The sequence below is a fragment of the Acomys minous genome (genome assembly GCF_964271855.1).
Source record: "Acomys minous genome assembly, chromosome: 12".
Taxonomy (NCBI): Eukaryota; Metazoa; Chordata; class Mammalia; order Rodentia; family Muridae; genus Acomys; species Acomys minous.
The window spans coordinates 72,650,458-72,673,090 of NC_140493.1; the positions used below are offsets into that span (position 1 = coordinate 72,650,458).

Genomic DNA, 22,633 nt, shown 5'->3' on the forward strand with positions numbered 1-22,633 from the left:
TTGGGGCCCCAGGCTGCGGCAGAGGTTGCAGGCAGGTGCCCTTCACCCCCACAGGCAGCTCATGCACAGCAGTAACCTCAGTAGCAGTAACGGCAGCACCGAGGACCTGTTCCGTGACAGCATCGACTCCTGTGACAATGACATCACAGAGAAGGTAGGCCCCAGGACTCTGCATGGTCCTGGGATGTGTGGGGGAAGTGCTCCAGGATGCTCTCTGGAGACTTGGACCCTACTACACCAACCTAGGAGTTGGGGGCAGGGAGGGGCCCTGGTCACGTGCCCCTTCCTCTGTAGCAGTCTTTTGGAGATCCCCGTCTTGAGCTGTTCTAGATTCTTGGTTCTGTGGCTTCGAAAGCCTTTTTTTTTTCCCCCACCTGACCCCGTACTGCAGGTGAGTTTTCTGGAAAAAAAGGTAACGGAGCTGGAGAACGACAGCCTGAGCAGTGGGGACCTGAAGAGCAAGCTGAAGCAGGAGAATACACAGCTGGTGCACAGGTGGGAGAGGGGTCTTGGGGACAGGGCGGGGCTCAGGGGGATGGGGCTCGTCCACATCGCCAGCCTTTCCCACTCTGAGGTACTTGGCTGTAGATTTCAGACCTGACAGCTACGGCTCAGAGTGTGGAGTCCCGGGGCGTGGCTTCCAGTGCTTAAGAACAGTGGTTCTCAACCTGTGGGTCACAAGCCCTCCAGGGACTGCGCGTCAGATCTCCTGCGTAGCAGATATTACAATTCATAGCAGCGGCAGAATTACAGTGGTGAAGTAGCCACGCGATGCTCCTGTGGTTGGGGGGCCACCACAACATGAGGAACTGTATCCAAGGGTCTCAGCGTTAGGACGGTTGAGAACCACTGGCCTAGAGCGCTAGAACCTGACTGACCTCCCTTCCTGAGAACATGACCCTGTGACGGGGCGTAGAGTGCCGGAGGGCCCAGGTGGTGATGGTATAGGGTCACAGCCACACTGGGAAGGGTGCTTCCCCATGTCGGCTGGCCTCCCCAGATGCCAGAACCTTGGTAGCCTTCTCTGTGCCTGGGTCTGGTCCTCCCCCCCAACCCAAAAGCCTTTTTGTATGACCCAGCTCAGCCTGGTGGAGAGACTGTGAGCTATTGGGCAACTATAGGCTTCCAGTAGTGGAGGCTGGGTTAGGACTCCTGACCTTTTCCTGGCTCTGGATTTCTTATAGCCATTTTGCCAGCGTGTGCCTAAGTAATTGGAGGGGTGCTAGGCAGGAAGTCAGCCGAAGAGAGAGGCTAAGACTTGGAAGCCATTTTGTATTGCTGTGTCTAGGCCCGCTGCCTTCACTGTGTCCTGTGTGGCTTCACTCCCGTCCAGAGTTCCTTCACTAGATCTGCTCCCTTGAGTGTGATTAAGCCACTTCCTGTGAGATGTCACAGTGTCTCTGATTTGCCTGTCAGCCAAGCTTACAACCCCGAGGCCTAGCAAACCCTCTGCTGTAGCAGTGAACGTGTTAGTGGCTTTGGTGGGGTCCAGGCTTTCTTGAATGGGATGAGAGGGCCCTGCTGACGGACGCTGTCCCTGCCCCCACCTCAGGGTGCATGAGCTCGAGGAGATGGTCAAGGATCAGGAGACCACAGCCGAGCAGGCCCTGGAGGAAGAGGCCCGGCGACACCGGGAAGTCTACTGCAAGCTGGAGAGAGAGAAGAGCATTGAGCTGGAGCTGCTGAACACCAGGTGGGCACCAGGCCTCTGTCTGCGGTGCCCCTCTGCACCTCTGTGTCCTGGCGGACCTGGGGTAGTGCTGGTCCCAAGTGCTTCCAGTAAAGCTGAGCCTATGTTTTTTAGCTTTTCTACTTGAGATATTTTAAAGGAGCAGGTGGAACGGGAGTTCACTGTAGCCTGGTGGTTGGGCCGAGGGAGCAGCTTGAGAGGGAAGCAGCTATCCAGCCCTGGAGCGCCCCCTGCTGTCTGATCCTTCCCTGAATTTGACTGCGTAAGCTGAGCCTGGGACCCTGGGCTTTAGGGAAGTAGAAAACCAGGTCCCTAGGTTCAGTGGCCAGCTGTACCTGCATCTTCCTTGCTGGAACCTAAGCCAGGGACCAGGAGGAGCACCACTGACCCTGGTCACTTTGGCTTTACCTACCGGGTCTCCCTCTCTCCCGCCCTGTCTCTGCCTGCCCCATAGCCATGCACAGTGTACATGTGATGGGGCTGTGATCCTGGCCCTGGCTGGGACCGCTGGGGCCCCGGGCAGAGCAGCACCGTCCTGGTTCTCGTTTGGCTCTAGGTGTTTACGCAGAGGGTGCTAACTAAGCCTGGCCTGGGCTGCGGAGGGGCATGCTGGACAAGGACTGGCCAGGCAGGCCCAGGGGATTGGGGGTTTTCTAACGGAGTACGGTCTGGTGAGGAGCCCTCCCAACTGTCCTGTGCATGAGACTCCCCACCCCGTCCTTCCCAGACACCTTTCCTGGGAGGCTGCCATGCTGCATTTAGATTGGTGCTCTAGAGCAGTGGTTCTCAGCCTTCCTAACACTGTGACCCGTTAGTACAGTTCCTCATGTCATAGTGACTTCTCAACTATAAAACTATTTCATTTTCTACTTCATAGCTATTATGAATCGTAATGCAAATGTCTGATATGCAGGATCTCTGGTAAATGACTCCAGACGTTGCTGTTTGCATTTGGCTCTGGGGCTGGTGTCCTATGGGACTGCTCACTTTAATTGACTCCTGCTTTAATGACTATGGGCTCAAGAGAGGTGGCTGGGACCAGAGAGGCAAAGGGGATAAGGCCGCGGGAGCAGGGCCTGGAGCAGGAACACAGAGTTCTGAGAGTAATCTAACTGCTACCGTTGTTCCCTCAACTCCAGGGGGGTTGTGCTGCTTATGTAGAGGCACAGATGGAACTTATGCTCCTCTCCTCACTTCCTCAGCCAGCTCCACACCACTTACTATGGAGGTCCAGCATCCTCTCCAGCCCTGTCTCAAGGCTTCCCTAGGGTACCCTACAGGGCCTCATCGAGGTCAAGAAAAGCCTCTCCAGAATGGGCCAGTAGCTGCGGGGAGGGTGTTGGAAGACCTGGACGCTGTTCTGCACATCTCACCTGCCCGTAAAGCCATTAGTGCTGTCCCCCTCAGGGTCGCTGCACGGCAGCTGTCTGCAAGCACTCCCTTAGAGGGCTGTCGCCTCAGAAGCAGATATGGCTGCAGTGAACACTCAGGATCACAGAGGAGGGTTAAGGATGGAGGGATGGAGGATAGAAAGCCAACAGGCACAGCCTTCAGCTGCAGACACTAATAGGAAAGCCCTGGGCACACCAAACAGGGATGTCCTCCTGGAAGAAACCCCCTTTCTCATTGTTTCATGAAGGATAGTGTGTGTGTGTGTGTGTGTGTGTGTGTGTGTGTGTGTGTGTGTGTGTGTGTGTGTAGGCCAGCTTTCAGAAATTTTCAGATTTTGAAATATGTACTTATGTATACACGTCTTAGAGATAGGACCTTATCTAAACATGAAATTCTTCTCTGTTCTTCCCCAAGACAGGGTGTCTCTGTGTAACCCTGGCTGCCTTAGAATTATATCTGTAGCCCAAGCCGACCTCAAACATAGATCTGCCAGCCTCTGCCTCCAAGTGCTGGGAATTAAAAGTGTGTGCCACCATGCCCAGCTTGTTCCTTTTTTGTTTTTGTTTTTTGAGACAGGGTTTCTCTGTGTAGCCTTGGCTATCCTAGACTCACATTGTAGAAAATACTGACCTAAGAACGACAGTGACCCGACTGGCTTTGAACTCACAGTGATCCCCCTGCCTCTGCCTCCCAAGTGCTGGGAGTAAAGACGTGTGCCACCACTGCCCAGCCCCTGGCTTGTTTCTAAAATAGCTTATAGCCGGGTGTGATGGCACACGCCTTTAATCCCAGCACTCGGGAGGCAGAGGCAGGCAGATCGCTGTGAGTTCGAGGCCAGCCTGGTCTACAAAGTGAGTCCAGGATGACCAAGGCTACACAGAGAAACCCTGTCTCAAAAAACCACAAAAAACAAAAACAAAACGAAAAAACCAAAACAAAGTAAAATAGCTTATAGAGCCGAGGAGATGGCTTGGTGGGTAGATAGAGTGCTTGCCACACAGAATTCTAGTCTCCATAACCCACAAAAACAGGCATAGCAGTGTGTTTCCTTAATCCTGGCGTTCTGCAGCAGAGATAGAACCCCCAGAAGTTGGAGGGTCAGCTGGCCTGGCAAACCAATGAAAGAACCTGTCTCAAACAAGGTGAAGGTGACTTCATTAGCCTTGTGGCACATGTCTGTCTGTCTGTCTGTCTGCCTGCCCCCCCCCCTCTCACACACACACACACACACACACACACACACACACACACACACACACGGTATACACTTGCACAAAATTTAAAAGTAACTTACAGCCTGAACGTAATTTTATATATATATATATATATATATATATATATATATATATATATAAAATGTGACTGTTTTGTTTGAGGCTGTTCACCATGTGGCCCTGGCTGCCCTGTGACTCACTCTGTACACCAGGCTGCTCTGCATCTGAGTGCTGGGATTAAAGCCGAGCACCATCAATCCTAGCTAGTAATTTTGCACTTGAAAGTGTTTCATGATAACATGGGAGTTGGCTTGTGGCATCATGTCCAGAAGCTTTCTCCAAGTTGGCAGTTCCTTCCTCCAGAGAGCAGAGCCTAGGGGCCAGGTGCCTTCTCTGTACGGTCGTCTTGACTCCAGATTCTCTGACCTGTGACATTTGCCTTTCCCAGGGTGCAACAGTTAGAAGAAGAAAATACTGACCTGAGAACGACAGTGACCCGCCTCAAGTCACAGACAGAGAAACTGGATGAGGTGAGCAGCAGGTCCCCACAAGATGTTGGGCTCCTAGAGAGGTGGTGGCGGTCTGAGGGCCTTTGGAATATTGAGGTGTTTCCCTGCAGAGAAGTGCCAGGGCGTGGTGGCACGCCCCTGTAACCCCAGCATTCGGGTGGTAGAGTCAGGAGCGTCAAGAGTTCAGGACATCCTCTGCCACATCACCCTGAGGCTGACCTAGGATGCATGGGGGTTTTGTCTTAAAGATAAACAAAAGCAAGGTTTTTATTATTTAAAAGGGAGGAAAGGCCCAGGTGTGGTGGCACAAGCCTTTAATCTCAGTACTCGGGAGGCAGAGACAGGTGGATTGCTGTGAGTTGGAAGCCAGCCTGGTCTACAAAGTGAGTCCAGGACAGCCAAGGTTACACAGAGAAACCGTCTTGAAAACAAAAAAAAAAAAAAAAAACAAAAACAAAAACAAAAAATCTGAATTTACAAAACTTCAAGTTTTCTACAATGAAAATGTAATCTGGAGCTGGAGAGATGGCTCAGAGGTTCAGAGCACTGCCTGGTCTTCCAGAGATCCTGAGTTCAATTCCCAGCAACCACATGGTGGCTCACAACCATCTATAATGAGATCTAATGTCCTCTTTTGGTCTGCAGGTGTACATGCAGACAGAGCACTGTGTATATAATAAATAAATAAATAAATAAATCTTAAAAAAAAAAAAAAAGAAAATGTAATCTGTATTATATATTGTAAATGCCTTATAATTCTCCTCTTGAAGAGGGTGGATCTAACTCCTGGTTGGACAAACAGCTTCTTCTCTACCTTGCACCACTGAAGAACATCAAGGGCCTGGGACATTTCTCAGTATGTTTCTAGAATGTTCAGGAAGGGTGCTCCCCAAGGTGGCTGCTCTGCCTGTCCGTTGGCCACACTAAGGTCCTCCAGAGTGTGAGGGTCCTCTCAGGATGCTTGCCCTGACTTGCTGGGTCTGCCTGGCTCTAGGAGCGGCAGCGCATGTCTGACCGGCTGGAGGACACGAGTCTGAGACTCAAGGATGAGATGGACCTTTACAAGCGCATGATGGACAAGCTGCGCCAGAACCGCCTGGAGTTCCAGAAGGAGCGGGAGGCGACGCAGGAGGTGCGCCACAGGCCGGGGCTCCCTGGGGCTTGGCTTCCCCCAGTGGTGCCGCTGCGCCGCCAGCAACAGAGTTTTCTCCCCCACAGCTCATCGAGGATCTGCGGCGGGAGCTGGAGCACCTGCAGATGTACAAGCTGGACTGCGAGCGGCCGGGGAGGGGCCGCAGCGCGTCCGGCCTTGGCGAGTTCAGCGCCAGAGCCCGAGAGGTGGAGCTTGAGCATGAGGTCAAGCGCCTGAAGCAGGTCGGTCTTAGGGCCGCTGTTCAGTGGCTTTGAAAAGGCAGCTGGACCAGCCCTGCGGGCCCGCCTCCGCCACCTCTCCTGACAGTCAGGGCCCGTCCTCCCATCCCATCTCCGACAATGGCTCTTGTGCTCCGAGGCCCCTGTTCAGTCCTGGGTGTTGGGGTGAAGAGACTGTCCTCAAGCTGTAGGTGTGTGCTTGGCTGGGTTGGGACTTCTGGCAAACAGGGCCTAAGTCTTGAGATTCTGCTTGCCACGGTGTCCCGTCACTTCTGTTGTCACTTCTGTAGTGGTTAGGTGTGGGATCGGAAAGGGGCGGTGGCTCAAGAAGGGAGTGGAGTCCATGCTCAGCTGGGCTGTGTACCGGAAGCTGGCCATGGTTCACACCTGAGCTTGTTCACCCAGGCAGAAGTCCTAGCGGCCAACTCCTGCAGTTAAGCCAGCCCCTCACCCAGCCAGGAGAAGTGGGTGCCAGCAGGCGGCTGCGGCTGCTCCCCTGAGCCCAATTTGCTTTGTTGTGTCGCCACAGGAGAACCACAAGCTTCGAGATCAGAACGACGACTTGAACGGGCAGATCCTGAGCCTCAGCCTCTACGAGGCGAAGAACCTCTTTGCCACCCAGACCAAAGCCCAGTCCCTGGCTGCAGAAATCGACACAGCGTCTCGCGATGAGGTAGCGTTGTCCCCTCACTCCCTGACACTCTCACTCTCACACTGGTGACTGGTTCCCATTCTGTGGGTTCTGCCCTGGCAGGGACCATGAACCCCAGACTACATGGGGCCCAAAAGGCAGGCTAAGGCCTGGCCCTAGTAGTCCTCCACTGTCATAGTAACGTCAGCTGAGCAGGAGGCACCATGGAAGGAGGAGCTCAGCCCCCTCTTTTTTTTATTCTTAAGTTTACATTATTTTATTTTATTAAGATTTCTTTATTTATTATGTATACAATACCCTGCCTGCAAGCCAGAAGAGGGTACCAGATATCATTATAGATGGTTGCTGGGAATTGAACTCATGACCTTTGGAAGAGCAGTTGGTACTCTTAACCTCTGAGCCATCTCTCCAGCCGCCCCCCCCTTTTTTTTTGAGACAGGGTTTCTCTGTCTGTCCTTAGACTCGCTTTATAGACCAACTGGCCTCGAACTCATAGAGATCTGCCTGCCTCTGCCTCCCCGAGTGCTGGGATTACAGGAGTGTGCCACCACACACGGCTGAGCTCAGCTCTCTCAACTTGGGAGCTCTGGGCTCACTCAGGTCAGAGAGGAGCTCAAATCAGATCCTCCTGGGACTTAACCCAGATGGTGACCAGAGTTTTTACATGTCTACTTTCGCACACACGTTTTCTCGGTCTCTTAGCTCACAGCTTCATAAAAGCTTCCCTGTGGAAATAGCAGGCCATGCTGGTGGCGATGGGAACGGAGCCCAGCACCCTGGTGCTGCAGCCCATCTTTTCTACCTCAGATACCAAAACACTCAGCTGCATTTTAATGTGCAACTGAGACGCCATGTTCCTGAGTCCCCTGGCCTCAAGGAGAGCAGGTTTGCTCTCCAACCACAGGCTTGGAGCAACAGTTTAGCTGCACCTAACTGTCAGTGAGAGGCACTCAATAGGGCAGGGCTGGAGTGAGGAGGGCACAGTTCTGGGCAGAGAGAAAAGTCTGGGCCCAGGGACTGTACACACCAGCCCTGATGATAAGTGAATCTGCCCAGTGTTTCCAGTCTTTGTCAAAATTTTCCCACAGGTCAATGAAATTCTCTGGTTCCAGCTTACAGTGCTCAGGCTGATGTGGGCCCCTCTGTCTCTGGCCACTGGCCACTGTAAGCCCATCCTGGGCCCAGCGTCTGACCCACCTTTCTCATCCCCTTCAGCTAATGGAAGCCCTGAAGGAGCAGGAGGAGATCAACTTCCGACTGAGGCAGTACATGGACAAGATTATCCTGGCTATCCTGGACCACAACCCCTCCATCCTGGAGATCAAACACTGAGCCACGGCAGGCTGCAGAGCGGCCGTTGGACCTGGGGCCTAGGGGCAGGCCTGCCTGAGGATGAAGATGCAGGCCGGACCCCACACTTGCTCTGTAAATGTACCTCCGACCACCCTGTTTGTGTGTACTGGTGTATGTGCGGAAGGCTGTGTGCACACAGGCAAGGAGTGCGCTTGGGGCCACAGCTGTGGGTGACACCCCATGGTGAGCCGTGTGTGCACTTTGCAGCCCCTTTGTGAGGGGCAAAGGGCGCTGGATGGAGGAGGGACACTCTCAGGAGCTAACAGCGAGGACTGGAAGCTTGCATTTAGGGTACTGACGAAATGATGCTACCTCTCTGGATAAGGGTGAGAAGATGCTCTCAGGGGATGGGTTCTCTCCCCTCCCCCTCTGGAGAGGGGACACAACTATTACATTCTCCAGAATTTGGTGTCCTTGCCAGCCTTTCTGGCCACCTTTCAAGCCCAGGATTTTTAAGCTCAAAAAGGAGGGAAGGGGGTGTTGGGGGGAGAACAGAGACCCCTGTGGGCTGGGCCTCTGGGGTGCAGGTAAATGGGTCCAGTGGACTTGGGCTTACAGAGCAGCCAGTGTGCACGGTCCATGCCTTTGGGCCGAGTCCTTCGTAGTGTTCCGTGCCCTTCCTTGTCTTGCTCTCCTATGCCCCCTTCCTGGTTTGGCTTCATTTTGTTATATACAGATGGGAAATATAAGCGGCATTCAGTTGGGGGTGAAGGGAAGGCCAAGAAGAAGGGTGGAGTGCCCGAGGCACTGGGGAGCCACATGAGTGATTGCCTGGAGAGGTGTGTCCTGTGGCTGCATCTTAGCAAGCGGCCTGCCTGGGCTCCATGCGCCTAGGCGAGGGCAGGCTTAGGGAAGCATTCATTTCCAAGACCCACACCCCTTCCTATAGCTTTCAAATGCACCTGAATCTGGGTGTTCCGGTCCTGTCCAACCCCCCCCCCACACACACACACATAGCACCCCCTTAGAGAGCAGATACTGTCCTGGCAGGAAGTCTAGTGGAGAGCATTGTATGGGGGGAAACTTAGTCTTCCGTTCTGTGAATACATGGTGGGAATTCACCACCCCACCCTGGGCAAAGGGGGGAGGGGTTAAAAATGTGATCTTTTGTTTTAGGCACCTGGGAATAGAGACTGTACTGGGAGTGTCTGGTTTATCTCAGTGTGATAGGCTTGTGGCTGGCTCGCTTACCCCAGCTCCTGAAAACATGTATGGTCTTAAGTCTTCCCCATCAGTTTGTTTTCTTGAGCACCTATTGTGTAAAAAGGAAGGTTTGGGCATGTTGGGGAGGCTAGTGAGCAGAAAGGGGGCACAGTTGAGGGTAAAGGGGAAGGGGGCTTGGCGTATGTGCCCTGCTTGGCAGAGACAGGGCTGTGGCCAGTTTCAGTCCAGTCACGTCTGCTTTCCTTGGCTTTTGAGATCCTTTTTAATCCTGTGCCCTGGGTTCATCTCATGCCACATAGATGGTGGGTTGCCTTGGCCTGGTCTGCTGGGATGAGGCACACCAGGAAGACAAGAAGGTTTGGTCTCGGGATACAGGTGTCTGTGGGCATCCGCTGAGGTCTGGGAAGATGTAGATAAAGGACACTGGGTAAGGACTCTCTTGAGGATATGCCAGTAGGAAGGAAAAATAAACCACGGATTGAGGTCGGTACAGGTGATGAGCTGGTGGAGTGCAGCAGAGGCCGGTGTAGGTCCTGGGCTGTGGAGTCTGCTTCTAGGGCTGTTTTGTAATTGTAATTATATGGGCCGCCAGCTCCACTTGTGTGCAGGTTTCCAGAGAAGGTTGCAGGCCAGAGTCACAGTGTCACAAAAGAGGAAGGAATTTCTGTCAGGGCAACAGATGGGGAGGAAGGCTTTTAGCCTACGTCACTGTGCTGGAAGAATGGACTCCCCAAGGAGATGCCAAGTTTGGAGGCCACTGTGAACCTGGAACTTTCCTATAGGCTGTAGTTTGACTTTGCTGCTTTGTGGGTTCTTCTTTTTCCCTTCCTTCATCCCTGCTGGTTTGAACCCCTATCACTAGATAGGAGAAAAAGGAGGATGGGGGTGGGTGGGAGGGAGAGGTCCCTGAATCTAATTTCTTTGCTTTTGTTTCTTCTTTGACCACTGCTATTAACAAACTGCATCCAACCCCCCTGAATAGCCACCAACCACTAACCCTGCCTTTTAGGGCTCTAACATTTATATACCCTCTGAAAAGTTCCCAGAATTCCAAATGTCACACAATCACAGAAACTGTCTATCTGCAGCTCACAAAACCATGCCTCTGCTGGAGCACAAGGCGAACCATAGTAAGCCGCTGCAGACAACCTGAAGCACCCGTATCTCCATACCTGGGATTAAAATGAACACACATTCTTATGATATTGCTGTGTTTCTGAAGTAACCAAAAATCCAGATTTCTCACTACATTTTCCTCCTTCTATTTTAAGCCATTGTTTGTGCTCGGTGTAGCGGGAAATTATAAAGAGACATTTTCAGTGTGAAATATAAGCACTTTTAGGGTCAATGGCCAAGGTTTTCAGGAGACCTCTCCTGCTCAGTTCTAATCTTTTAAGTTTTGATGGCATCTGCAGTTTTTCATTTCCGGTGGAAATATAAACAAATCTGTCTCCAATGTAGAACTTTCACTGGCTTCCATTCTAATGTTAATACATCCATATAGGTTGATTTAATTCCACAGGTTTTTTTTTTTCTATTAACCCAGTGTCCCTTGGTCGCTATTGCTCATAATTTTTGCTGTAGGGCCCTGAGCCAGGCCTCCAAGGTGGTTTGCGGTGGTACCTTGAATATCTCTTTTGTATTTGCACCCCTGAACCCAGTGGCACCTTTTGCCGCATGGCATACACACTCTGGGAAGCCTAGGCAGTTTTTCTGTTTGAGATTTAGGAAAACCATTGCCCCTAGAAGCAGTTGGTTCACTTTTCTGGTGCAAAGTACTGTTATTTCTCACAGTTAATGTAGCGAGCATTTCATTTGGTTGGTCACAGTGTCTTTCCAAATGACTATATTTCCCTTAGTTGAAGCACCAGGCATTTTGAGTTGGCTTCATGACACTAACATGCGAGAGCCAATAACAGTCATCTCCCTGATCCACTCTCCCACCGGTGCTGCCCTCTCCTTTAATGGTCTAATAACCTTTTTGTATACCACATTTGCATACCACATTAGCATTTTCAAATGCCAAGGTCTCAGCACTTGTCTCCCTTGTTCACAGCTGAGACTAATCTTTGTTTTAAAACAAAACAGTGACTTCTCCAGAGTCTTGTGCAATCTTTGTAAGTGAGGTGGAATTTTTTCCCCAGGATCCTTAACTTTGTCCCAAGCTCTTAACCCCACTAAGCAACAGATCTCTAGTAGCATCATCAAATTGAATCTGTTGTTGTATATCAGAGCACCGTCCTTCACCCAGCAACCGGCCTTTTACTATATTCTGTCCCCTCCCTCTGTTTTGCCGTTGGGTGTTTGCGGCTTCCCTCCACTGTGCTACCCGCTGCAGCTGTGGGCCAGTCTCTAGTACAGCTGTTATCAGTCCCTCCCAGTCTTGGGGAATAATTCTGAGAAGCTCAGTAGTTTAGAATTTGTTTCACATAAGGTGAATGCATCCCATATGAAATCATGGCCTCCTTTTTTTTTTTTTTTTTATGATCTATCATTTCTACAGGACTCCATCCTATCTCGTCATAACCGTGTCCCACACCATTAACAGGCATATGCTGTACCTGGAGAAGCTGATGGTGGTCTCCTAACTCCCGGCTGCCCCACCTCCTGTCCTGGCAGCATGGTTGGTTCAAGATTAACCCTTTCTCTCAAAACAGGCTCTTTTCATCAGACTGTCCTCCTGCTTTTTTGAGCTTTTCTCCGACTGCCCTCCAGCACAGTTTCTTTCCCTCTTTCCTCCTGCAGGAAACAACTCCTCTCTTGCTCAGTCCCTGGGACTGAGCCTTTCTGCTTTCTCTTTCCCAGCACTCTTCGCTTCCCAAGTGTTTCCTCCTCCCCCTGCAACCACTCCAGTTGCATGGCCAACTCTGCAATCCCGTCAAAAGAGAGAGCAGCGTGGCCCCTTTTGTTTTCCCATTTCAGCCAATTTTTGTTTCTCAGGCACCTCCATTTCCTCTCTCAATTTTTCCAACAGCTCAGCCATTCTTCTGACCTTTTTTTTGAAACAATATACAAAAAAGAAAAAGAAAAAAATTAGAAAATCCCCTCTGGGAGAAAAGCAGGGAATTATCTCAGCAGTAGCAGCCACAATAAATTTTTTTTTCCTGATGTCTTGGGGGGGGAAATCCATTCCTTCCTCCCCTGCCATTTCCCAGCATTTGAAATCAGATTTTCCATTTTTCCTTAACTTTGAAGCCCCACATCGAGGTGCCACTTTTATCTGGTCTTTGGTACTTTGTGGGCTTTCCCCCATCCTTTATTCCGTCCACCCTCCCCCAGTTTTACCCCCTGTCACTAGATAGAGAGATAAGAACAGAGGAAGAGGAGAGAGAGGTCCTTGAAACTAATTTCTTTCTTGTCTCTTCTTTGCTATTTTGTGGTTTCTTCTTTTTCCTGCCCTTTATTCCTCAGCTTCATCTCCAATCCCTAGATAGGAGAGAAAGTTAGAGGGGAGGGAAGGAGGGAGAGAGATCCTTGAATCTAATTACTTCTTGTTCCATTTTTGACCACGACTACTAACAAACTGCATCCAACCCTCCCGAACAACTACAAACCACCAAACCCCACCTATCAGGCCTCTAGCATTTATATACCCTCTGAAAAGTTTCCAGAATTCCAAACAGAAACTATCTGCAGCTGGCAAAAGCACGCCTGTGCTAGAGCTCGAGGCAAATCATATTCAGCTGCTTCGGAAAGTCCAGAGCATCTGAAGCAGCCTCATGTCCCACACCTGGGATTAAAACGAAAAGATTCTTAAAATATTTCTGCGGGCAGGGGGCATCCTAATTCATAAAGTTGGCTCTTATTAGGGCAAGGAGATGGTCTAAGCTTACAGCATCATGCTCATTGGCTGGAGCTTGCCGATGAGCTCACTGGCTGAGCACGGCTTGGAATGGTGTCCTCATCAGTTATACCAAACTCTGCCTTGAGTCCCTCAGGATCTTCAGCGCTGGTGCCATGACCTCTCTTTGGAGGCTTACTGACTGCCTCTTCGACCTCATAGTCTATCAGTCAAGACAGGCCTTCTTTGGTTGATCCTTGTCCATGCCTTGATGTACCGGAGCTGTTGTTCTCCAGGGGTTTCCTTGAGATCAGTTTCAGCAACCCGGAATTCTCTTACCTCAGCCCCCACACCTGGGTAGTACAGAACCATCTGAGAATCCTTCATCAACAGAGGATCGGATGGTCAAGTATGTTGTCACATCAGCATAAGCCTCAATCAGCTTAACCTGGTAGATGAATGCTCTTCTGGCAAGGTCTGTGTGCCTCTCAATGTTTGGGGTCTAATTCTTGAGCAGTGAGCCATGTTGCTGCTCCTTAGATGTCAGTGGAGTTGACCCGTGGAATGTAGTTATGTACATAGCATTGAACCGCTTGGCGGTCTGTTGTGCAGCGGCTTGCTGTGGCTTCCTGATCTCATGGCACGTGAGGCCAAGACTGACTTTTGAATGTCACGTTCACCGAGGAAGGGGTCACTTCGATGGCATTGGTCTCTCCACTCCTGTCTCCTGCCATGCTAGCGGAGGCAACACTGGCTTACCAGTGGCACAAAGATCAGAGAAGAGGGACAGAAGACACGTACTGCGCTCAGGGTACAAAGGTTCGTTAAGACAGCCCCAGCCAGCAGGTCCGGTGGAGGGATGGCCATGTCATCATCTTGCGGTGTCAGTGGTCTAAGCAAACGTGCACTTTTTAGCCCACGGTCCTAGGCTGCTGAATCCACAGTCATGATTCAGCACAGTGATGTGAAGTGCCCTTGGGTACGGTTTTTCTGTGCTTTTTAAGAAACAGAAAATCAGAGTTCTCACTACGCTAGGCTTCTGGAAGAGTGACTTCTGAATGTGGGGCTGACTTCCGCATAACACACCTCAGGCAAAATCCAGCCTTTAAAAAAACCAACTTATTTTCATTTCATGTGCATTGGTATTTTGCCTACATGTATGTCTGCGTGAGGGCGTCAGAAACCCTGGAACTGGAGTTACAGACAGTTTGTGAGCTGCCATGTGGGCGCCGGAAATTGAGCCTGGGTCCTCTGAAGAGAACAGCCAGTGCGCGCAAGCATTGCGCCATCTCTCCAGCCCCAAAATCCAGCCACTGTACTTTCCCCAGCCTAAGTACACGTGGAAAACTGTCAGCTCTGCCATAGGCCATGGTTATTGTTCTTGTAGTGGTGCCAGTAGATTTTTATTTTTACTTTTTTGAGAGAGGGTCTTACACTGTAGCTCCAGCTGCCCTGGAACGCAAGGCCATTCTCCGGTCAGCCTCCAGAGTGCTGGGATTACAGGTATGACTCACCACACCCTTTTTATTTTTAAAATGTGAGCTCCCCTTGACTTCCATGTTGGCATTGAGTTAGATTTGAATTTTAGATAAACAAGTGGCTTTCAAATCATGATGTTCCATGCCATAGTTGGTGTTTAGGAATCTTTTTAACATTCTGATGCTCATATGGTCTAATAGTTGGTACAGGTGTGGCCCAGGCCTTGGGATGCTTTAAGAATGCCTCAGGCGATGCTGATGGAGTTAGATGGTCTGCGGGCGGTGAGACTGGACAGGTTCCTCAGGGGTAGCAGTAACCTGCCAAAACCCTGTAGGTTAGGGACCGTGCAGGGGGTGCGCCTTTTATGTGACACTGAGCCATCCTGGCATTCCGCTGGAAGCCAAGCAGAGTGAGCTGATGTGTTCCTGTGTTTGTTTCCTTTTAGCTTTGAATTGGCTAGGTTTTATTTTAAATCAGTTTTTCATTGAGACTCTAGGGAGGACGTTCCTTTTTAAATTTTTAAAAATTTTATTTCTGATAACACTAAAAACTGAAAGCTTAAGAACCAAACAGCACGTCGGGACTTGACACTGTGCTTGGCAGTTTGGCTGTGTGCTGGGAAAGTGGCTGCGCCACCTGGGAAAGTCTTGAAAACCTGGTAACGGAGGGCTTGGGAACGTCGTGCAGTGATAGGGTAATCAGTGTGAGGTTTAGTCCTTGGCAGCATGAAAAGAAGTTGAGGGGGCCAACTCTGAGTTCCATATTTAACTGGTGGTACAGGGTGGCCCCTAGCATCTTTATCTTCAGTGGTCTTCCTGTCGGAGACTAGCTTCATCAACTGGGGAAACTGAGGCAGGGCATAGATTCCCTGGCTGGCTGGTGACTTTTTCTGAGGGCAACTTCCCAACCTGGAACTGATTGTTACCAACCGTGGCTTCCATTGATAGTGGCAAACTGAGGAGCCAGAATGAAAGTGCTGGTGTTGGCCAGTGCTGGTAGCTTCCTGGCAGGGGCGTACACCTAATATGGTAAGCGCTGGCTAAGGCTGTTGGCTCTAGTTTTGGCTTTTCACTGGTAGTGACAGACTGTCTAAAAAAGAAAAGAAAGAGAAAAAGACCGTGCACACACACACACGCGCACGCGACACACACAAACCTGATGAGGTAAGACACACTCTAGCAGGCACCTTCCAACAAGCTTCTGTTTGTTAACGTCTCTTCACTTAGCGTCTCTTACAGGCTTCCTTTAATTTTTCCTTCCACAGTTTATACACCCCAGCAAAATCTTCAAGCAGTGTAAAAGCTACAGTGTACATCCTATTTTTCTTTAAGTGAACTATTACAAAGAGTATATGTAAGAAAAACATGTTCCCCAATGCCCTCACATGATCAAATGTTTTATGGATGAAAAATAAGTTATTCCCAAGAAGCCATATCCATTTGTAACTAAGCTCTGTTACATATTAACAGCATAAGCAAGCAAGGTAATTTCTCAGCTTTTCTTCACTGGAAGGCTGCAATTTGTGGTTACAAAGAATCAGTTAGCTTAAAAAAGAAACCTTATGTTTTTTAAAAATTACAAATCTAAACTTATATATAAAAAATAATTAGCCACTTCTACCTTAAATCCTAAAGGTGCTCATCTACTAATTAGTATATTTTATTAAATCATATCAGGAAGCTGAGGGCAGAGACAAGTATAAAGAAATCAATTGTCGCCTTGGTACCAACCCAGCTTGAGAGTAGCACATTAGCCAGTGCCACTCAGGGATACTGTTTCTGTTCACCAACCTCAGAAAGTCCCTGGCTTACTATTGAAAGTGCACTTTTCTTAACTTCAAATTGTCCCCTAAGATTTTCTGCATTAGAACCAACAGCAAACCCATCTTTACCTAACCTTGCTAAACAACCTATTTAAGATTTTCTACACTGAAGTGCCACTAGCAAAAACATCTTTCTGTAACCTTCCTAAACAATCTGTTTTTCCAAATTCTAAGGGTGGTGGTCATTGCTAACAATCTGCATCTGCAGGCTCTGTTCAAGGATGCTGGTTGAATCGTTAATCTGCTTCAGCAGCAGTGGCTGAAAGAGATGGAGCATTGTTACTGTGAGTGCCAGTGACGCTGCTCAGTGAGGGCTGGAAGTCACTTAGAGGTCTCATACAACTTGTATAAGGGATGTAGTGACCACAAGGACAAAAGGCGGAGCGATGCTCCACAGCAACATGGCATCCTCAGAACGTGTAGTTCTTGGGTTATGTCTCTCTGAGACACACCCATCGTGGGTTTGCTAACAGGTGGGCCTCTTTCTGTGAGTTCTAGAGCTGTTTTGCTGTTCCTCTTGCATGGCCCCGGACATCTTCCCAAGTGCTGTTCATGCACAGCTCAAGGTGGGGCCCCTGTCCTAGAAAGCCATCTGCTCAGGTGGAGCACACGGAATGTCTGCTGGGTTCAAGCAGGGCTGGGGAAGCCTGCGCTCCGCTGAGGTGATGGGTGCACTGAGTGCTCCTTGCTGCTCTCACTAGTGCGCAAGTCTGGATGGTTCTCTGCCTGGTTCCCCTGCAGCCACAGGAAACGAGTGCCAGCATACACTGGGCACAGGCACAAAGTGAGGCAAGTAGTCAGGTGTGAGCTAGACCTGAAAGCGGCCTCAGGTGCAGTGGCCTCCTGCTTCCGTGGGTTCTGTCCGTTTTCTGACTGTGAAGTGAGAGTGTCCAGTTGCTTCCCTGTCGGTGCCAGATGTGCACCGAACTCACTATGGAGACTCCTGGGCATGGCCTGCTGATGCTGATGCTCTGTAAGGCTCCAGAGACTGTAGAGCAAGCCCTGAGGAAGCAGGAGGAACTCACTTGGCTGCGGGGCATTGGCAAATCTACACCTGCCTGTGGACATGACTGCTGGGATCTGAGGAAGGGTTAGGGTAGTCACCAGGCCACCCAGGGAGTGTAGAAGTCTAGGTGACGCTCTAGGGCTTCCGTGCCTCCCCTTCTCCCCATTTTCCTTCCTCCTGCCCCGCCCCTCACTGGGGGCCAAGGACTTTCCTTTGTGGTGGCTCCTCAGGTTGGTTGTCACCAATGTGTGCTCACTGAGGGGTCTTCACAGGACCTCCCTTCCCTGACTTCCACCTTGATGGAACATACGTGTGTGTCAGGAGAAAGAAGTGGCACCTTCAGGGAGGGACAGCTCTGTGGCTCTGCCATCTTTTAGCTGTTCAGTTAAGAAAATAGCCACTTCTAAAAGGCTTTGTTTCTGAAAGCATAGCAGCAAGATGACAACGGGCCTTGTCACCCTACTCGCCTATCAGGAGCTGGTTAGCTTTGAGGTCCCCCTCCTTGTGGGCTCCCCTTTTTCCCCATGGTGACTGTAATGTAGGGATGTGTACCTCAGAGCCACCAGCAGGGGGCAGCATCCCAGGCCACCTCTCCTCCAGGCCTAAGTTCTAATGGCCCTGCCTCTTGTTGGGACCATCTGCTTTACTGTTCCTCACAGTCCATTTCTTGTCTGCATGGTTTGGGGTCCTTGTGCCTTTTTTTTTTCCTTGTTGCCACCACATAGGAGTCTGTTACCCACTGCCCCCTTTTGTACGTCCCCTTACTCTGTCCCCCAGTCCTGAGTGTTCTCACACGTGCAGCCATTACTCTGTCCCCCAGTCCTGAGTGTTCTCACGCGTGCAGCCATGTGCCTCCGCTGAGGCCAGCTGGCAGACACATTATCCTCCACCCCATCTAGCCCAGCCCAGCCCCCCCCCCCCCCCAGAGCTCCCCTGGCCTCTGTTGACTTGGTAAATTTTGTGCAGGATTTTGTTACAGTCTTAAGCATAGCGACCACTTAGTCCCCATGTACCTGCAGCCAGTTGAGAAGCCCTGCATCCCAGATAAGAGTAGCTTTGTGCAGACCAAAATCTTCCACAAACCTCTTTCTGTGTGGGTTCAGATATCTATAGAAGACAGATCTGCTTTATCCCGAGACCCTGGCCGCAGCGGGGAGGGAAGTCGCAGGTCTGAGAGGCTCCAGGCACCACTCTTCTGGAGGAAGCTCCAGCCATGTAGTGACCAGTGCTTGGCAGGACATCTGGGTTTAGGGCCACTGCCTCTTGTGTCAACCCCATGTGTGCCGAAGGAAGCCATTTGCTACCGTCCCTGCCTGCTGGCATCACCTGCCCAGCCCTTCTTGTCTGCTGGTGCTCAGACCAGAGTGCCATTAATCACCAGAGTTATGTCAGAACCCGGCCGGGACAGTGTGTGCTGAGGACTCGGGCCTGTTGGCTCCCGACTTCAGCTCGTCATGCTGTGGGGCTGGGCCTTCGGGGGCCTAGGTGGAAGAAGCTATCGGCGGATAGGTTCTGACTCTCCAGGGGGATTACATCTGGGGTGTTGCCCCAGAAGCCAGAAATTGCAAATGGCCTTAGCTTTGGGGTTCAGAAGCCCCAGGGAAGGGAGAGTGGGGTGAGTCCCAGGCCCTGAACTGTTTGCTTTCAGCCTGTTCTCTCCAGAAACAGGCTTTCAGTGGTGGGCACTTTCCAAGGAACTGTAATGTACAGACCACAGTGTAAATAAAAAGTTGTTGGCTTTTTGTGCCTGACTTGTGTGAACTTCTGTGGGGGGGGGGGGATAGGGAATAGGAGGGAGGCGGTGGAGAGAAAGGAGAGCTTGAGTCCTGGCCTCGGTGACATTTCTCTGGGAGAACAGCATCTCCAGGTGCTCAATAATTTAGGTGGCTAGTGCTGCCCCCTAGAGGAAGGGTAAAGCAGGCTCCAATCCTGGCCTGCTTTGCCTAGAGATGTGGTTCCCCGGCAGCTCCGTGTTATCCCCATTCCAGCCTCAGGGCTGTGATGGAAAGCTGTCCTCTTGCAGCCACACTCCCAGCAGGGGCCTTCCAGGGCTCAAGGGGTCCCAGGTCATGCTTCTCCCGTGTCGTCATAGTCATCTTTGGCCAGGCTCAGGTCCCCCACTTAAACTGCTTTCACTTGCCTAGGATGACTTCTGCGTTGCCGTGGATTACCATGGCTGCCCAGGATTGTGTGGTCTGGGACCCCAGGTTTCTACCCTTGTTCTGTGTGTGTGTTTTTAAGTCCTCTCCGTGCAGGCCCTGTGCTATGGGGTGCTCTGGGGTGGGCAGGCGGCTCTGGACTGGCCCGGTTTGCCTGCATCCTGGGCAGATTTGGAGGTTTTGAACCTATTCTCTTCTCGGTGTAGTCTTTTCTTACAGCAGGGCCTCCAGATTGACAATGATACAGATAACCCAATGTGTTGACTTGAGTAGATCAGAGCTTTGAGCTCAGATAATCCAGTGAGCCTAGCTGAACTATATTACATCTGCATGGACCCAAATAAGGTCGCATTCAGTTCACAGGTACATTATTTTTGGAAGCTGCAACTCACAGCCTCCACTGAAGGAGTCATCTCTGCAACAGTGCTAGAAGGCGTGGGAGTAAGCTCAGCTGGAGATGGGCCCACCCTTGGCTCGCTGGGTCCTCCCATGTGGCCAGTGTGGCAGCCTGACCCTGGCCCCTGGAGCCTGAGGAGTTTGCTGCCTCTGGACCTCCACTCAGTGGAACCAGCATCTTCACTGTTGTTTGGGAAAGAAGTTCAGGAAGTCTATGTGAAGCAGAGCTGGGTTCATTAACTGGAGATGGCCGTCAGAGGTCTAAACATGCTCCAGTCAGCCTGGACACTCGGAGAAAGAGCCAGGGCTGGGCCTCGAGTGTTTATATATGTGGTTTTGTGGCTTTTGAAGTTACAATACTCAAAGAATGTAATTTACAAGTAAATTCAGTGTTTTTAAATTGAATGTTGCCAGGTGTGGTGGCGCACATCTTTAATCCCAGCACTCGGAAGGCAGAGGCAGGTGGATCGCTGTGAGTTCAAGGCCAGCCTGGTCTACAAAGTGAGTCCAGGACATCCAAGGCTAACACAGAGAGACTCTCGAAAAACAGAAAAACAAAAAACTAAGTGTAGGCTGGACATGGTAGCACACATCTTTAATCTCAGCATGCAGAGGCAGGTGGCTCTATGTGAGGTCACAGGCAGCATGGTTTATATAGTGGAACCATCTCTCTAACAGAGTTTGGTTTTGTTTTCTAACACAGTTTTTGAGACCATGTCTCACTGTGTATCTCTGGCTGTCCCAGAGCTCACTAGGTAGACCAGGCTGGCCTCAAACTCAGGTCTGCTGGCTGTTGGCTTGACAGTGCTAAAATTAAAGACATGTACTACCATACCCAGCTTCAAATAAAAAACTTCATATATATATATATATATATATATATATATATATATATATATATATTCAAATATATATATATATATATATTCAAATATATATATTGGGGCTGGAGAGATAGCCTGGAGAGATAGCTCAGAGGTTAAGAGCACTGTCTGCTCTTCTAGAGGTCCTGAGTTCATTTCCCAGCAACCACATGGCTCACAACCATCTGTAATGTGATCTGGTGCCCTCTTCTGGCATGCAGGTGTACATGCAAGCAGGATGTTGTATACATAATAAATATGTCAAAATTATATATATTTAATTATATACATTTATTTGGGGGAGGGCATACCAAATACCATGTGGGTCCTAGGAATCAAACTCAGGTTAGTGGCAAGTGTCTCTGCCAGCTTGAGCTTTCTCATCGGCCCTAGGTAACCTTTTAAAGATGTATGTGTATGAATGTTTAGTCTCCGTGTATGTGTGTGTGCACCTTATGTGTGCCTGTGGATGGTGTTGAGCTGGGAACCAAACCTGAGTCCTCTGCAAGAACAACCAAGCCGTCTCCAGCCCAGATTACTTTTTTTGTTTTTTGTTTCTTTTCAAGACAGGGTTTCCCTGTGTAGCCTTGGCTGTCCTAGACTTGCTTTGTAGACCAGGCTGGCTTCGAACTCACAGCGATCCAGCTGCCTCTGCCTCCCTGAGTGTTATTAGGCTGGAGAGATGGTTCCACACTTAAGAGCACTCACTGGCTGCTTTTAGAGGACCAGGGCTCAGTTCCCAGCATTCATATCAGATAGCTCACAGGGGATTCAGTGTCTTTGGCATGTACACATCCACACACATGTACATGTAATTAAAAAGAAAAATCTTTCAAAAGTTATTATGTATGTGCCTTCCTAAGTCCAGAAGAGGGTGTCAGATGCCCTGGAACAAATGGTAGTGAGCCACCATTTGAGTGCTGGGAGCTGAGTTCAAGTCCTCTGCAAGAACAGTAAGTGCTACTCATAACCACTTGAGCTCTCCTCAGTCCTCCCTCCCCCCCCACCCCCATCCCAGATCTTTTCTTTTTTGCAGATATTTTCAGGTCATCAAAAAGGCTCATTGGAGCCAGGCCATGGTGGTGCACGCCTTTAATCTCAGCACTTGGGAGGCAGAGGCAGGTGGATCTCAGCGAGTTCGAGGCCAGCCTGGTCTACAAAGAGTTCCAGGACATCGAGGCCTGTTACACAGAGAAACACTGTCTTGGGGTAAAAATGAAAGGAAGAAAAAGGCTCGTTGGGTAAAGCACTTGCCACACCGGCCTGATGACCTGCGTTCCATCTCTGGACCCTACATCACCATAGGAGAGAAATGACTAAATGGTTGTTCTTTAACCTGTACACATGTACTGTTGCACACACTTCCATAATATCTTTAAAGTTGTTTTTTTTAAAGGTTATGTGTATGAGTGGGGTTTTGTTTTTGTTTTGTTTTTCGAGACAGGGTCTCTCTGTGTAGCCTTGGCTGTCCTGGACTTGCATTGTAGACCAGGCTGGCCTCGAACTCACAGGGATCCACTTGCCTCTGCCTCCCGAGTGCTGGGATTAAAGGCGTGCGTCACCATCACCCGGCGTGTATGAGTGTTTTGCATGTATGTATACCGTGTGTATGCCAGGAACTTGCAGAGGCCAGAAGAGGGTGTTGAATCCTCTGGAACTGGAGTTAGAGGTGGTTGTGAGCCTCTGTATGGTTGCTGGGAATCAAACCCGGGTCCTCAGGAAGAATGGCCAGTCATCTTAACCACTGAGCCATCCCCCCAGCCCAGGACAGATATTTTTCAA

The 22,633-nt window shown here is 50.3% G+C and overlaps 1 protein-coding gene across 6 annotated transcripts in view; it reads left to right on the forward strand.

The window, feature by feature from the left end:
* The window catches only part of RAB11FIP4 (RAB11 family interacting protein 4), a 117,878-nt gene extending 98,701 nt beyond the window's left edge, over positions 1 to 19,177 (forward strand). For 5 of the 6 annotated variants that reach the window (XM_084750423.1, XM_084750424.1, XM_084750427.1 and 2 more), the window contains 8 exons: positions 55 to 154; positions 392 to 495; positions 1,553 to 1,693; positions 4,745 to 4,826; positions 5,800 to 5,937; positions 6,024 to 6,179; positions 6,706 to 6,849; positions 8,044 to 19,177. In XM_084750423.1, coding sequence (XP_084606549.1) covers positions 55 to 154; positions 392 to 495; positions 1,553 to 1,693; positions 4,745 to 4,826; positions 5,800 to 5,937; positions 6,024 to 6,179; positions 6,706 to 6,849; positions 8,044 to 8,160 — 982 coding nt within the window. In that variant the 3' untranslated portion in view covers positions 8,161 to 19,177. Of the gene's footprint in view, positions 1 to 54; positions 155 to 391; positions 496 to 1,552; positions 1,694 to 4,744; positions 4,827 to 5,086; positions 5,498 to 5,799; positions 5,938 to 6,023; positions 6,180 to 6,705; positions 6,850 to 8,043 lie in introns of those variants that run through there. The other variant, XM_084750425.1, reaches the window with a different exon arrangement.
* The last annotated feature ends 3,456 nt before the right edge of the window (positions 19,178 to 22,633 follow it).